This window comes from Protomyctophum parallelum (genome assembly GCF_964188405.1).
Source record: "Protomyctophum parallelum genome assembly, chromosome: 17".
Lineage (NCBI taxonomy): Eukaryota > Metazoa > Chordata > Actinopteri > Myctophiformes > Myctophidae > Protomyctophum > Protomyctophum parallelum.
Window position 1 is genome coordinate 17,175,150 of NC_139719.1, and position 17,500 is coordinate 17,192,649.

General features: G+C 45.3%; 1 protein-coding gene across 1 annotated transcript in view; it reads left to right on the forward strand.

Moving 5' to 3' along the window:
- Window positions 1–17,500, forward strand: part of LOC310875011 (proteasome activator complex subunit 4B-like) — an 87,245-nt gene that overhangs the window by 58,782 nt on the left and 10,963 nt on the right. Inside the window, exons 29-41 of the mRNA XM_083788026.1 lie at window positions 349–558; window positions 1,920–2,056; window positions 3,831–3,884; window positions 4,077–4,206; window positions 4,926–5,007; window positions 5,794–5,947; window positions 9,631–9,697; window positions 9,883–10,008; window positions 11,027–11,179; window positions 12,416–12,520; window positions 13,004–13,095; window positions 14,119–14,250; window positions 15,835–16,055. Of these exons, the coding sequence (XP_083644152.1) occupies window positions 349–558; window positions 1,920–2,056; window positions 3,831–3,884; window positions 4,077–4,206; window positions 4,926–5,007; window positions 5,794–5,947; window positions 9,631–9,697; window positions 9,883–10,008; window positions 11,027–11,179; window positions 12,416–12,520; window positions 13,004–13,095; window positions 14,119–14,250; window positions 15,835–16,055 (1,663 nt within the window). The remainder of the gene's footprint in view (window positions 1–348; window positions 559–1,919; window positions 2,057–3,830; window positions 3,885–4,076; window positions 4,207–4,925; window positions 5,008–5,793; window positions 5,948–9,630; window positions 9,698–9,882; window positions 10,009–11,026; window positions 11,180–12,415; window positions 12,521–13,003; window positions 13,096–14,118; window positions 14,251–15,834; window positions 16,056–17,500) is intronic.

Genomic DNA, 17,500 nt, shown 5'->3' on the forward strand with positions numbered 1-17,500 from the left:
TGTCTGTCTGTCTGTCTGTCTGTCTGTCTGTCTGTCTGTCTGTCTGTCTGTCTGTCTGTCTGTCTGTCTGTCTGTCTGTCTGTAGCTCAAGAGTTAGAGCAGGTCGTCCAATGATCCATGGGTCGGCGGTTCGAATCCCGGCTCTTCCTGGCTACATGTCGAAGTGTCCTTGAGCAAGACCCTGAACCCCAAATTGCTCCCGATGTGCTGGTTGGTACCTTTCATGGCTTCCGCCGCAATCGGTGTATGAATGTGTGTGAATGGGTGAATGTAATGCACAATCTGCATGTAAAGCGCCTTGGATAAAGGCGCTATATAAATGCACCATTTACCATTTCTGTCCCTCAGGGTGCGCTGTACACCCTGCTGGGCGGGTACAGCGGGGTGTGTCTGGCCAGTATGAGGGACTGGGACTGCGTGGGCGAGGTGTGGCCCGCCCTGGTGCGCTGCGGCCTGTCGCCCTCCATGTCCCTGGAGAAGCCCTCCATTGGTCGGCTGCTGGACGAGATCACGGACAGGATCCACCGCCAGCACGACACCATCGGCATCTACCTGACTGTGAGCACCACGCACGTGCACACACACAACACACACACACACATATGCACACACTCACGCAAATACACTAGGGGGTCATCGTCATGGTGGCTCCTCCTGTCCACATGTCGAAGTGTCCTTGGGCAAGATACTAGGCATGTAACGATATATCGATATAATATCCCGGCGATATGTATCGATTTATTAAAAATGTATATCTATTTTCAATATTTTTTTAGGGGGGCTAGTGTGTGATATGAAATGTGAGCTGTAATCATATTCCATCATATTCACGTGCTTTCGGAGAGAAATGAGACAGACTCCATGCAGTCAATTTCAGTAGTAGAGGCCTGCAGAGGGGAGCTGTATGTGTCTGTGACACACAGGTGATGGTCGTTACTGGTGCTCATTAATACATCAAGGAAGGCAATTATGTTTCTGCACTGTCAAATAGGTCTACATCTATCCTAAGATGCCATCAAAGAAAAGAAGAAATGTTAACTCGAGCTAGGTTTAAACATGAAAGCATGTTTACAGTTGTTGTGCAGAAATTAAGTAATTTTACATGAAAAGTATTGCTACTTTTGCAATGTAGTTAAAAAAAATCTTGGGGGGAAGATAAATCATTGAAAAAAAAAAGATTTGTCGGTCATTTGTCTGGAAAATATCGTGAAAAATCGTATCGTGAACCTCATATCGTGATACGTATCGTGAGTTGAGTGTATTACATTCCTACAAGATACTGAACCTTACATTGCCTCCAATGAGTTGGTCGGTGTGAGCTCGCCACCATTGCTGTGTGAATGTGGGAAGTGAGGACGCTGGCGTCGACTGTTCGCCGTTTCACCTCCCAATGTATGAATGACTGAACCATTGTAAAGCGCTTTGAGCACTTGGAAAAGCCCTATAAAAATGCAATTCATTATTATTATTATTATTATTAAGGCAAGCCAGCTCTGGCTGATATGAAAACACTGGCGTGCAATTCTACATTATTTATATCATGGATCCTGACAACAGTGTTGACCTCAACGAGCTGAAAGAGAAGCTCAAATCAAATTAATATAAGATGCCTCAAGCAACCATGGCAATTGGCAACTCTCCTGCGTGCACGCCCACTCTCTCTCTCTCTCTCTCTCTCTCTCTCTCTCCCTCGCTTTAATCATAAACTGGTAATTGGTCAATATGTCCGCTATATTATTTCATAAAGTCCACATTTACTTGGGTCGGGTTTGCCACGGACAGATGTGTCCGTGTATAGTATGGACAACATGGTGGATGACACCTGAACTACACACACAGTACATGCCGTCCCAAATGTGTTCAGAGCGGCCGCTGTTCGTTCAGCTCTGTTGTGTTTGAAGTACGCCTCTCACTCGCAGGTGTCCGAGAGCTGCGCCCAGACAGCCAATGAAATGGCAGAGTCTCTAAACCCCGCCCCCTGCCTGGAGCTGCCCACCGTGGAGGAGATGAAAGAGAGCATTCAGCGTCAGCGAATAAGGAACCTCGTTGCTGCCAGGTAACTTTAGGTGTTAGCGAATAAGGAACCTCGTTGCTGCCAGGTACTTTAGGTGTTAGCGAATAAAGAAACTCGTTGCTGCCAGGTACTTTAGGTGTTAGCGAATAAGGAGCCTCGTTGCTGCCAGGTACTTTAGATGTTAGCGAATAAGGAGCCTCGTTGCTGCCAGGTGCTTTAGGTTTTATAATAATTATGATTAGTTAGTAGTAGTAGTGTAGTAGTTCCTAGTAATCACTAGGGATGGGCAATTAACCCATTTTGGCCTGACGTCGAAATAAAAAAAAGTTTGCTCTGAAAGAATATATATTAAAATATTTGTGCCGCATTTTTACGATTTTTCAAAAATAGCAGACCTACAAATGAAGGCCCGGTCCTCATCAAACCCTGTACACTCAAGGGAATGTCCCTGCTACCACCCTTAGATCTATTATATGGAGCTGACCTGTTTGTGACATTCCATATGTTGATCTGAACTCATCAAACCCTGTACACTAAAGACATATGGACTTATATGGCCCGTACAGAATTCATTTCCATGTTGATCTGACCCCCCAGAATGCCAAAGCGCCAACGCTCGTCCAGCAGTCTGCCCTTAACGAGACGGATGTGTGAGGTTGTGTGGAATCTGGAAATCCATAATTCTATACAATATCTCATGTTCTTGAACAAATGTACTGTTTTTCAGTAGGTCTGACTACTAGCTGGCTGGCTTAATTATGCAAGACATTTCGTCTCTGAGGCCTGTCTTTGTTCTTACTGTTATTCAAAGTCCACCTGGAGTGGGAAGGACAGTCAGGGTGAGGGTTTGTTCACGGTCTGGAGTCTGTTCCTGTGGCAATTTGTTTAACAAAATAAGTTGTGTTCATAGCTGGGAGCAAATGGTTGATCAATGGGTAAGCCTCTCGTCTTCAGAGAAACAGTGAAACACGCCTTACATTCTCACCTCTGTCTGTGAACCTGTACTTAATACCATATACTTTGAATGTAACTTGGTCAGTCTCCCCGACAGCGAAAGGCCGTCGGAGGTGAGCTTATGCTGTATGCTGCTGTGTACTCCCTTAGTATGACGCCCTTAGGCGTCATACTGGTTAGAATATTTTAATACAGAATGAGATAATATCTAGATGTATACTATGTATAAGTTTAACTTTGACCGCCTACGCCTGCCCACGTACAGTATAGCAAAGTTTAAGTGCCGTCTGACTCTACTCCCACACAGTAGCCTCTCAATAAATAGCTGCATACTGTATGTACATGTCTGTAAAACATGTTCTCGTCTCTCCAATTCCTTTTCCATTTTTTGCCAGTAAGAGAATCGAGAAACAATCCTAAATGTCAGACCTGCCTCCTCCTCGCGTTTGTTTTTGGTATATTGTAATCTCCGGCTTTGATCTTTTCTTGTTTTCAACCTGATCGTGTTGACTCCATGCTGGGCTACATGCTGCTGCAATGTGCCTCTCTCCACCCACACTCGCTGTGGCACGCTTCTGGTGCACACATACACACACACACACACACACACAACATCCACGTTACTGTACTGTACTGTACGGTTGGAAGGTGCATGGCGGCCTGGCGGGACCTGCTTGCAGGTTTCGTTTTTTTCCCGCCCACTCCCAAACCCCAATGCAATGCAGGGCTTCTAGTAAAACTATTAACAGCTCATATAACTCAAAGTGGCTTCCTCCATCACCTCTGCAAATCTAAAACTGTAATGTTCTTTTTTTTGTATCTCTCTCTCTCTCTCTCTCTCTCTCTCTCTCTCTTATTTTAGGAAATACGAGAAGCTGGTCAATGACCTTTTGGATTGCCTTGAAGACAGCGATCTGTAAGTTATCAAAGTGCTGTCGGAACACAGTAAAACCCTCAGTGTTCTTTTGTATGTAACTCTGAGACCCTTACGGGTCCATTTGGTTCCTGTACACTCCCAAAGTTAAATGGTGTGGGTGTGTGTGTGTGTGTGTGCTTGTGCCTGTGCGTGCATGCATGCGTGCGTGCGTGCCTGTACTCTGTGCCGCAGGCCGTGGAAGTTTGAGCACATGGCTGCAGACCTGCTGTCCCTCCAGCTGAGAGACGACCACCCGCTGCCTCCGGACGCCGTCCTCTACTTCACTCAGAGCCTCATACACGACTCCATCAGCATACGCAAGGTCTGTCTGTCTGTCTGTCTGTCTGTCTGTCTGTCTGTCTGTCTGTCTGTCTGTCTGTCTGTCTGTCTGTCTGTCTGTCTGTCTGTCTGTCTGTCTGTCTGTCTGTCTGTCTGTCTGTCTGTCTGTCTGTCTGTCTGTCTGTCTGTCTGTCTGTCTGTCTGTCTGTCTGTCTGTCTGTCTGTCTGTCTGTCTGGCTGTCTGTCTGTCTGTCTGTCTCTACTTCACTCAGAGCCTCATACACGACTCCATCAGCATACGCAAAGCCTGTGGCTACTTAACCTTGTTTTCCCCCCAAGGCCCCGAGGGAGAGATTTACCATTCAAAGCCAAATTGTTTTTTTTTTAATGTCTTTTTGTGGTGACATGATGACAAAAATGAGTAAATGATGGCCAAAGCCATCATTTACTGTTCTGTAAATAGTTCATTTATATAGCCCATGCAAGGCTATATAAATATCAGCTCAAGGACACTTCGAAGTCTGGGGGAGCCCACAGGGATCGAACTGGGAACCTCGTGGTTCCCATCCGGCTGTCCTAGCGGCCACTCTACCCCACCGGGCCACTGCCGCCCCACTGCTGTACCTACAGTACTTTGATCTTTGTACTTTGACCTACAGTACAGCAGCCACTTACATTACGTGCGCGCTCTGCTCGCGCAAGTAACAACCTCTATCTTCTACATGGTGCCGCGCTGACGTCCCTCCCTGTTCTGTCCTGTAGGTGGCGATCTCCGCGGTGGCCGGCGTCTTGAAGCAGCTGAAGAGACCCAGGAAGAAAGTGTGCCTGAAGCCTTCGGACATCAGTGGGTTTTTTTTATATACGAAAGAAACGCCACTCGATAAACGGTCACTTTATGCTGCTCGCGCCACACAAATGTATCTCGTTTCCTGTACGTTTGTTATCGCTGTAGGCCAACACGGTCCAACTCTCGCCTCCGAGTACTCCCAATTACCGGTTATCATATCCGAGGCGAACGGAGCTCCTGCTTGGGTGCTTATATCATGATATATGAACTAATTGTATTGTAATTTCCCTTTTGGAGGAGCAATAAGAGGCCCCGATAATACATTTTCATTGTCTTTCCATTAAAATGAATATTGCCTAAAATTAAAGTTGTCTTTCCGTTTAGGAAAAAGAATTGCATGGCATCGGGGGCCATCTCCCACCAGTGGGAGACTGTCATTAGTGAACGAATGTAGAAGGACGCACGCAGCACATGCAAATGCACACAGAAATGAGAAACTACCGTAATAAGTCAATGTGACTGCATCCGCGCGCACGTGTGTGTGTGTGCGTGTGTGCTTGTATTTGAGCAGTTGACGTGAGGGACCATTTTCCTTGATTTACTTTGTTTTAGAGATACTGTAGGTTTACAATGACAATTACAAAAAGACTCACGTTGGGGTTTGGCTTATTAGGATGCATGTTTAGTTTAGTGACTGGAAATTAGAGTTATGCCTTATTTACCGTGCTTAGTTGCACGTTGCGTTGGAGTCATGCACGAAAGATCTGCTATTTTTCAGTTTTAGGTTGATGTCCAAGTGTGCAAACCTGTAATAAAAACCTTTGTGTGCACGTGTGTGTGTAGGTGGTATGGAGGACCCAGAGGGGGTGTGTGTGGGGGACCGTGCAGCTAATCGCTGGCTGCAGTATGACAGCAGTAAGCTGCCTCTGACCCAGGAGCAGTGGGAGTCCGAGCACTTCATAGAGAAGACACACTGGGGCTATTACACATGGCCCAGGTAAGGTTTAACACTGTCTGGGGCTATTACACCTGGCCCATGTAAGACTTAACACCGTCTGGGGCTATTACACATGGCCCAGGTAAGGCTTAACACTGTCTGGGGCTATTACACATGGCCCAGGTAAGTTTTAACACCGTCTGGGGCTATTACACATGGCCCAGGTAAGGTTTAACACTGTCTGGGGCTATTACACATGGCCCAGGTAAGGTTTAACACTGTCTGGGGCTATTACACATGGCCCAGGTAAAGCTTAATGTGCAAATAACATGCATTTTAAAACTGGGATCTCTCAGACAGTTGAGCTGACAAAAATCCGTTCCGTACCGGACCAATCAGCGTGAGCTAAGGGCGGGACATGGGCGAAACCGGATGTGAAGCTATATAGACACGTCAATATGATTGGTTGTGTTTGCACGCCCACACGGTGATAGACAGACGGTCCCATCCAATCATCTACCAAGTATCTTGAAAAAAAGGAACAGCCCCGTCATCGAATTTGCTTCCGCGATCCCAGATCCCAATAAGCTGTGAAACAAATTTGTGTAGCAAGCTTCTTGGATCTGGCAGCGTCAGGTTATCAATCACCACCATATAACCATTCCTTGTAATTTCTTTCTGGACTTTGAAAGCAGTTTAACTGCAGTACCACAATGTCCTGAGGTGGTGGGGGTGCTGATATGCAGATTATTTAATATTTGAGCTTGGAAAATCAGCTATGGTGGACATTGTAAACAAAATGGAAATGCAAATTTGGAACTGAAGCCTGAAGAAGAGGAGGAATTATACAAAGTAGGGTGACATTGATGACATCACGATGAGGACAAAAAATTTGATTTACCATCTTCCATTCTGGAGATATTTACCTTTATGTAACACCTGCTTTTGTAGTAACGTACTCTTCTTGAACAGAAAGCCTAATTAGGAGCCGTTTTATGTCAGACGTTGACAGGCAGTTATAAAAATGCACACATAATATCCCATACATACTGTACTCTACACCGGATGAAAGTCCGGTGTTTACTTTTACGAGGAAAAAAAGTACACATTGATCCACCTACCCTTCGTCGGTAATTGGCTTTTGTATGAGCTAAAGAATGGGCATATAGGAGTTGTATATACGCTCGCATGGGAGTCTCAGAGCCGCCATTACGTAACAATACGCCTCTCCCCCTCCCGTCCTGTTTTCAGGAAGGGAGGGGGAGAGACCTTTTTTGCACGTACTGTGTTAAAAGTTCATGTTTTTCGTTTTTTTTTAATGTCACAATCCCTTTTACACTGTCTGGGGCTATTATCCATGGCCCAGGTAACACTTTATTCTGGGGCTAGGTAATGGCCCAGGTAAGGCTTAAACTAAAGTCTCACTGACTCACCTTTTTCAATGTCTTTCTACTGTGCAGCCCCTCCGGGCGCAAGCCTCCTCAACCCCATTCTCTGACAGTTCTTATAGTCTTGTTCTAACAGAGATGCTATACTCACTGGTCATAATTATAAGGATCTGTTCTCAAGCTAAGGGCGACACACAAATAACTATACCTTTGCTGACAGCGTGGAGGAGTCAAGTCAGCTGTTAGATTGACAGCTGCATAAATTAGACTGAGCACATTGGTGAGCAAAGACACTTAATGGAAGGAAGATATATACACAATAATGCATATATCTGGCACTGTAGTTGGCATTCTAAAATTCCCATTACACTACTGGCAATATTTCCAGTGGTGGAAAGTATAACGGTCATTTCTCAAGTAGCTGTACATTTTGAATACTGCCTTACAGTACATAATTATGGTTGAGTATTTCTACATTGCTGTATTCAATCATGCTACTTTTACTTAAAGTCAAACATTTTAGTACGGTACTACTTCCATCGCTGGCACTGTTATATATATCTCACCATAACCGTTCCACATAAAATGTGTTTTTTGATAACTTCAAAGAGTGTCTGCCAGCCCCCCGCGCGCGCGCGCCCCGACAATCATTCCAAAATGAAATGCCGCAGACACAATCACTTTGTTTTTTTGTACCAAGCAGAGACGTTTGATGCGGCGAATATTGCCATGAAACATTGATACAGTTCACTGCCTCGTTCACACGGGTTGAAGTCTTTATTCACGGCGCTCCTCATCACACCTCTGAATATTTTATGAATATTAATTTTTAACTTAAACGAACTAAATGCCCCAGATGTGTTAAGGACCTTAGATAACTTCTCTTCGATCAATTACACGCCCCATGAAGTCTTGAATTCATGGTGATTTTGATTTATTTATTCATGTTTTTGCTTAATGAGCCAATTATTTAATGACCGGCGGAGTGAGATTCAAAGCCTCTCCGACTGAAACTCTGAACTGACCGGTGACCCGGTCATCAAATTATTACCTCAGGAATGCAACAAAAGCGAAATAAATCTTTTTGATGGGGTGTGTAATTCACACACTATATGAAGGCTCACTCAAGGCTCTGTTGTTTTGTGTGTGTGTGTGTGTGTGTGTGTGTGTGTGTGTGTGTGTGTGTGTGTGTGTGTGTGTGTGTGTGCGTGTGCGTGTGTGTGTGCGTGTGTGCATATGTGCGTGCGGGTGTGCGTGCATGCAATTGGAGGGTGGGTGGGTTTGACTAGCTGACAGACGGGACTGACTGACTGAGTGACAGCTCAGATGAATCTTGGCCCGGTTTGCGGGTTGACTCGGTCCATTGGCTGACAGGATGTATCCAGATCGCTGCAGGGGGGGGTTGGGGCGATGCACGCCGACGCCGACGCACGCTGACGCCGACGCAGTGACTTAATGCCTAGTTAGCATCATCGACTGACTGACCGACCAGATACGTCTCAGTGGCTCCCGAGTTGACTCGCTTGGCAGAGGAGTGCCGCGGAGTGACTGACAGCCGCTGACCGGCCCAGACATTAAGGCAGATCGGCTGACTTAACCCATTTTGACCTGAGATCAGATTCTAAAAATGTCTTCTACATCCTGACAGTTTACTGAAAAAGCTATGTTTCTATAGCTATGTTTCTTCTTTATTTATTTGCCTTGCTCATCATCAAATAAACTATTTATTTCTTCACCAAAGACGGAGTGCCTTGGACTCTTTTCTTTTCAAGTCTGCAACTTACACCTTGACTAGCAGTACAACTTAGAGGAAGGATACCTTTTGTGACTTTGTCTATATGGTTTTACCTGTATCACCAAAGAGCGCCCATCCAAGAGCCACTAACAGATCCCTGCAGCGCTTCCATTCCTCTATTTCTAAGCTATGTTTCTATGTCAGTTGTTCTTCGATTTTTCAAAACTAGCAGACCTACAAGCTCATATCGCGCCACTCGGTGGCGCGCTATGAGCTTGTAGATCTGCTATTTTTAAATAGCTAAATCATAACATAATGCTAACACCAAAAGGGGTTCCCGCCCAAAATGGCTTAACAGGCTCGGCCCTAAGTAAAAGATTTGCTGTACGGATGGTTGGGCTGACTGACTGACTGCCTGTCGCGCCAAACCCGCCGCCGCCGCGCGGGGCGGCCCCTCTGCTGACTAACTGACTTTTTAATCATTCATTTATTCTTGGGTGCTTGTGCGGGAGACCGTATCCATCCATCCACATTGCTTTGTGTTGATATCTATAAATCATAGCAAGCCATCACAGCAGATCTCCTGCCATTGTCTCCCTATCCTCCTCCTCCTCGCACAGAGAACTGATGATCTATGCAACTTCAGAGGAGCCCACGGAGAGCTGGCCCAATGAGGAGATGAATGAGGTGCACACACACACACACACACACACACACGCATGCACGCACCCCTCCACACACACACACACACACACACATGCATGAAAAACACACTCACCTCAGTGCTTTGTTTTCATTAGCAAAATTATGTGTCGCTGCGCTTATGGGTGTGTACTGTATGTGTGTGTATGTCTGTGCGTGCGTGCGTGCAGGGTGAGAAGATCATCCTTGAATATTTCACCGATGCTGAGTTTGTGGGCCAGCTGGTGGAGTATCTGTCACTGGAAGAGCGCAAGGGCAAAGACAGCTTCAGCCCCAGACGCTTCTGTCTCTTCAAGGTAAGAGACTCGCTCGGCGGGGAGGGAGGGAGAGAGAAAGGTCAGCATCACAGACTGGGTGAATACAATACTGCCTTTTCAGTTCAAGAATAAGAAAAAGTGCACATGCCATTTTCTGCTCCCAGAAATATCTTTCACTTCATCAATTCATCAATATGGATGAAGTAAAGATATTTCTGGCAGCAGAAAAATGGTGTGCAGACTCTTATTCTTGAACTGTCCAGTATACCCAGCCTATTGGGCTTATAGATGCGCGTGTATTTTTGGCTTTTTTGGGGGGTTTTCCAGCATTTTTTTTCCACATAGAATATCAGGGCTTAAAGTTCTCAGTCCTGGGGACTGATTTCAGTCCTGAGGATTTCATAGGGGTCATTTAATGGCATCAGTGGAGATTTGCAAAAAATCATTTCAGTCTTTTTTGCGGCTTTAAGCCCTGAATACTGCCTTAACCACATGTATGGCCTTCCTATTCCGGGGGTTGATTCGCCAAAAAATTGCAGATCTAATAGAGACGTAGATCTGCAATTGTTTTGGTAAGTAGATTTTGTGTAGAGGGAAAAATGAGCACACCATGTACAGAGGCAACTCATGTCCATTTGACTAAGTATAGAGGGTTATCCACACAAACTACATTTTGCAATACACTTTAACCGAAGAACCTTTTGTGTGTTTTTCTTTCTTTGTCCTAACGGGTCCATTTGGTTCCATTTGTACACTCTCAGAGTTACAGACTCATAAGGGTCCATTTTGTTCCAAACTATCATTCAGCTGGGGACCCTCTGGAACTCCCTCAAGGACCCCTGGGGGTCCCCGGACCCCACTTTGGGAACCACTGACCTAGACAACCAGCTTTAGTTTGCGTAGCATTTCATAACCTCCATCTCCATGTTTTTGAGCGGCGCTATAGCCCCTCCTATGCCCAGCTTTGTGTGTCCTGTGTGTACCACACAGTGATGCACGACGATGTATGATATAAAAGCACCCCTCACTTGTATTTATTATTCTTTTTGATCGACAGGGCCTGTTCCGTAACTATGGCGACACCTTCCTGCCGTTACTATGGCCACGTCTGGAACAGCTGGCGGGCGACTCCCACGAGAGCTGCCAGCGATGCATGTGTGAGATCACTGCAGGCCTCATCAGAGGGAGCAAACACTGGAGCTTCTCTCAGGTTCATATACCACCCAGATCATATACCACCCAGTTCATATACCACCCAGATCATATACCACCCATATGATATACCACCCAGATCATATACCACCCAGATCATATACCACCCATATGATATACCACCCAGATCATATACCACCCAGTTCATATACCACCCAGATCATATACCACCCAGATCATATACCACCCAGATCATATACCACCCAGTTCATATACCACCCAGATCATATACCACCCAGATCATATACCACCCAGATCATATACCACCCAGTTCATATACCACCCAGATCATATACCACCCAGATCATATACCACCCAGATCATATACCACCCAGTTCATATACCACCCAGATCATATACCACCCAGATCATATACCACCCAGATCATATACCACCCAGTTCATATACCACCCAGATCATATACCACCCAGATCATATACCACCCAGATCATATACCACCCAGTGTTTTTGGCATTTTAGTTTATAGTCATAGCCTTTGGAATTGGAAACTTCGTTTAGTTTTAGTCACATTTTAGTCACCTGGAATGTTTTAGTGTAAAATGTCTTATACTGGATCTCTAGTCCATTAGTCCCTTCCTAACATTTTAGTCTAGTTTTTATTTGTTGACGAAATTGCCAATATATTTAGTCTAGGTTTTAGTCATCATAGCTTAGTTTTCATTTAGTTTCCATTTAGTTTCCGTCAGTGAAAAAAGGTAGTCGACGAACATTTTTCGTCTTAGTTTTAGTCGACGAAAACAACACTGCATACCACAATACAATACAATACAATACAATACAATACAATACAATACAATACAATACAATACACACTAGAGTTTCACCCAGGTGATAATCAACACCAATATACTGTGCATACAATACTATACTAATACAATACCGTACATTACAACAGTGGTTCTCAAACCTTTTCATGTAAAGGACCCCCAAAGGGATATGTATTTAGTGATTTGGTTCTCAGAGTTACAGATTTGTAAAGGGTGCTCTTATCTAGAGTGACTCACAATAAGCAAGGTCAACACATACAATCTAATGCAGAGAGAGAGAGTGCCTCAGTAAACTATAGGATGACAGGTAAACCCACGGACCTAGCATCGGTCTAAAAAACACATGGTCGCTGTGTGTGTGTGTGTGTGTGTGTGTGTGTGTGTGTGTGTGTGTGTGTGTGTGTGTCTGTGTGTCTGTGTGTCTGTGTCTGTGTGTCTGTGTGCAGGTGGAGAAGCTGTGGCAGCTGTTGTGTCCACTGATCAGGACGGCGTTAGCCAACATCACTGTGGACACCTACACAGACTGGGGCACCTGCATCGCTACTGCCTGTGTAAGACCATAGTGTTACTGACTATATATACTTGTGAGGACATCACCATGTTTTAAGACCTTGATATTATGAATGGCATGAGCCAACAAATAGCAGTCATTAATATGCCTTAGAGCTGAAATAATAAAAAGTCCCCCCATTCTGTGTTTCCTAGAACTGGAGGTCTGAAAAAAATCATTAACATGGGAATGGTTTTTTTCAGACCTCCAGAATGGGGAAACACAGAATGGGGGGACCTTTTATTTATTATTTCCACACAACAGCTCTAAGGTATATTAATGACATAGTAGAATGTTGAAAATGAGTGGAATGCCACTTTAAGCATTATTTTATACTTCACGCACAATGGAAATATCCTAAAAAAAACACCTATAAGGATGTGTCCAAAATAGGGATAAATTATGAAAATTATGAAACAATTGGGTTTTTAATTAAACTGTTGCACCGTCCATGGGTTGACCGTCATGCTGTGTTGTTCAACAGGAGGGTCGCGACCCCAGGAAGCTCCACTGGCTGCTAGAGCTGCTCATGGAGAGTCCGCTCAGTGGGGAGGCCGGCTCCTTCAGAGACGCCAGGTGTGTGTGTGTGTGTGCGTGTGCGTGTGCGCGTGCGCAATGGTTTTTGAAAACCATGTTCTGTCTCTGTTCTGGGGGAGAGGGGGGGGGGGATGTTGGGCAGAGCAGCTCACAATTAATTTCCAATGGAAGTCACATGGTTTTGACAGAACAGCTCTGCTCGATGGGGGGGAGGGCAGAACAGAGGCTGTTTCATCAAATAACCATTGAAAATGAATTGCGAGCACAGCACACAACACACGTGGTTGTGTGCTGTGGCAGGCATGGGCCGATACTTGTTATTATCATTTTATCGCTTCGTCACACACTGGACCTCAACTTATTGACTCTAGAGACTGTACTTTGACCGCTTTTTTCACGCAGAAAGAAATAACAGATCTGTAGAATTCCTATCTTTGGCCAATGTGTGGATGCTGGGGGGGTGTAAGTGGCTAAAAACAAGTAGCATTTAAATTGTGAAAGTAATTGTTCATAATTATTCTGGTATACAGTAGTTCATATCGTGCTTCATATCGTATCTTTGTGTACGTGTGCATGTGTGCGCACAGTGTTGTGGTGTAAATTGACATGGGCATCTGATTACAGACAATATTTGGAGCCAAATCAGATTTCAGAGCACAGCAGTAACTGGAGCCACACTGAGATGGAGTGTCCCATAGCAATAAACCTCTCTCCTCTCCTCTCCTCTCCTCTCCTCTCCTCTCCTCTCCTCTCCTCTCCTCTCCTCTCCTCTCCTCTCCTCTCCTCTCCTCTCCTCTCCTCTCCTCTCCTCTCCTCTCCTCTCCTCTCCTCTCCTCTCCTCTCCTCCTGTGTGATGCTGTAGTATGATCAAGCAGACCCCGAGTAGGGCGTTCATTTACAAAACATATATACAGTATATATTGGAAATAAGTGGTTTCTTGCAACTGCATTATGTTTCCAATGTTCAATGGAAATGCACAATACAATTTGTTCATCGTAAATGATCCGTTGTGACAATGAAATGGTCGTGTCGGTGACTATCTCTCCATCCTGGTTCCTCAGCCTGCTGTACGTGCTCCAGGGAGGCCTGGCTCAGCAGCAGTGGAGAGTGTCTGAGCTGCTGCACAGACTGCTGTCCTACCTGGAGCCCCAGCTCACACACGTCTACAAGAACGTCAGGGAGCGCATCGGCAGGTACGCTGTGAGACCCACTCGTAGGACCGCCAGAGAGAGGCTTATCGTCAGTATCGGGGGAGTCTATATCCCCGTTTCACAGTGGGAGATGGATCGCACCGTCGGATCCCAGTACTTTAATGGGAAATGCTGCATTTATATAGGGCTTTTATCCAAAGCGCTTTACATAGTTTGTGCCTTACATTCAACCCATTATACACACCGATGGTGGAGGAAACCTTGCACGGCACCAACCTGCACATCGGGAGCAGCTAGAGCAATTAGGGGTTCAGAGTCTTGCTCAAGGACACTTTGACACTAATTCGAAGTGGGAACCTCATGGTCTCCCATCTGGCCTCTCTCTCTATATCCCTGAGCCTCTCCTCCTTACTTTACCGCATGACTTGCCACACACAAGCCCTGCTCCTTATTCGCTGAGTTGGCACAGTGTCCCCGGAGTTTCACCCATGAACCTTGGTGGTCGAAAGGCCAGTGCTCTACCGCAGTGGTTCCAAAAGTGGGGTCCAGGGACCCCCCCAGGGGTCCTTGAGAGAGTTCCCGGGGGTCCCCAGCTAAATGATAGTTAGGAACCAAATGGACCCTTATGGGTCTGTAACTTTGAGAGTGTACAAATGGACCATTTGGTACACTCTTAGAGTTAAATTAACATTGATTTTACAATATAAATTGGGGGTACCAGAGATAGAAATGCCATTAAATGGGGGACCGTAGCCCTAATGCATGTCAAACTGGGGGTCCCTTGAAATTAAACAGGTTGAGAATCTCTGCTAGAGCCGTAAGAATCTTCCCTGGCATATCTTTTCAAATGGGTCACTGGTGGGCCACAAAACAATGCCATTTGAAAGATAATTTATATAACATTAATATAATTGGATGTATTTTATAATGTAAACAAAACTAAAACTAAAAAACTTGAAAATTTTGTTTTCATTGTGATGCAGATAAACAGGACGTTTAAAGTACTATTGTTAGTTCCATTGACGCAAGCTGTAACACAATCGATCGATTGGTCGTTAAAATAAACATGCTCTGAGAATGGGTTCAGATGGGTGGGCCGTGAACGCTTTCGCACCATCTTGAAGTGGGCCTGGAGCCAGAAAAGGTTGAGACTGCCTGAATCACCACCCCCCATTCCATTTGTGTCCATAATCACCTTTAAAGGTCAATAAGCTTGTACAGGTTCAAACTACAGAAGGTTTGACCTTATAGAAGAATAGCATAATGTCAGAAACACTGCTGCAGTTAATACAATGCATTGACGGTAGTGTTGTTGACTACTGTATATGTGTGTTTTTAGACCAAAATGTGTCATGAAAATGTGGTTTAACCCTATAGTCAAACACACTGGCTATGGCCAGCAAAATAATGAAGTCTGTGCACATTTCAAATTGTGCCACTGTCTATTCTATACTACAAATACTATTACCACTGAGTGAGCAGAGTGGGTAGTTTCTTCCAGCTGTGAAATGTCCCTTATACCTTCTTTTATCCAGATGGGTTTTGACAGCTTATTATCAATCCTCGGTATCATTATCCCACTACTATTCCCTCTCCTCCTCTCTCTCTCTCTCTCTCTCCCTCCAGCGTGCTGACCTACATCTTCATGCTGGACGTGGCGCTGCCCCACACGCAGCCCACCTCCTCCCCCCGCGTGGCGGAGTTCACCACGCGCGTGCTGCAGCGCCTCAAGCCCCTCACGGCGGAGCAGGAGATACACAACCACGTGCACGAGGAGACCACCACCGCCACCACCACCCAGGGGGCGCACGACGAGCGCACGCAGGCCGTCAAGCTGCTGAAGACGGGTCAGTGTCTGGGAGTGGCAGGGGGTGTTGGTTCTACAAATACCTTCAAAACCCTGACAGTTTTATGGAAAAAACCCTATGTTTCTATGTCAGCGGTGCTCAAACATTTTCATGTCAAGGACAGAATGAGCTTGTAGATCTGCTATTTTTCAACAGCTAAAGCATAACATAATGCTTAAAACACCAAAAGGGGTTCCCACCCAAAATGGGTTAGAGAGGTGTGGGTGCATCGTGTGTATATACCTGACCTGTTCTAGGTTCCAGGGTCCTATACGCCACACACCGTGCCAAATAACAGCATAATTTAGTCAGGAGAACGTTGCTCATTCTGCTGTAGTAGGAATACTGAGGAGGGAGCCTTTCTGGGTCTCATTTTGAAAACCAAAATAGCTTCTCTTTTGTGATGTTGTCGTTTTAGCAATGTGTTATTATCTTCTGTTTGGTGTGAATTCTGTTGTTTTCTTTGCCCGGTTTAGGTTCCGCTAGCAGTCATGTTGCTCTATTGTTGTGATGAGCACCATTCACACTTGAGCATGATAACTATAACTATAATGCTTGTTAAGTTGCCGTCCACACTGAAGAACGATAAACGTATGTAAAGGTTGTTTCAAACACCCACTGCGCTGTCCGGCTGACTGACAGCCTACCTGCATTAGTGTCAGCTAGCCTGTCAGCTATCGTTAGCTATTCTAATCGTTTCTTCATCTCCGTTGATAACAAACATTCTGAGGCTCAGCCACACCGACTGCATTCCATGGATTTTGAAAGGCTGTCGACGTTTCCATCGTTGAAACTTGAAACCTGAAACTGATCCAAACGATATCGTCCACGATGTCAGTCTCCATTTATAGCTGTGGTGTTGGACGCTGCCATCCACTTGAGTTAGAACTTTTTTTAAAACAACATATTTACAGTTAACGTTATCGTGCTCAGTTTGAATGGCCCTTTAGACTCACATGTCTGTAAATTAGACATGACATTTTCACAGATTTTGTTGCTAAAATAACAACAACAACAACTGCATTGTAGAACTAATCCGTAGTCTTATGGCAGTCCTTCATATTGGGGTGATGGTGATTATATGTAATGCCCATACCCGAGGCGGGGTTGGCGACAGCGCCTTTCTGTGTGGAGTTTGCATGTTCTCCCCGACGTCCCCGTGTCCCCTAACGTGTTCCTTCCACACGCTACATCCGGCCAGGGAAATCCCCCCCTGTCAGGTGAAAAGAAGCAGCTTGGACTCCTCATGCATAGAAGGGTGCATGAGGTCAGTCCGCTGCACTCCCAGGTTGGAACTTGGCAGAAGAAGTGTAGCGCCCAGGATTACATTAGATAATTGACACTGGGTGAAAGAAATAGGTTGCCAAATTGTGGGTAAAAAAAAAAACAACATAGTTATAAACTACACACAGTACACTTAATGCTTGTTCTATTTTCTGGACGCG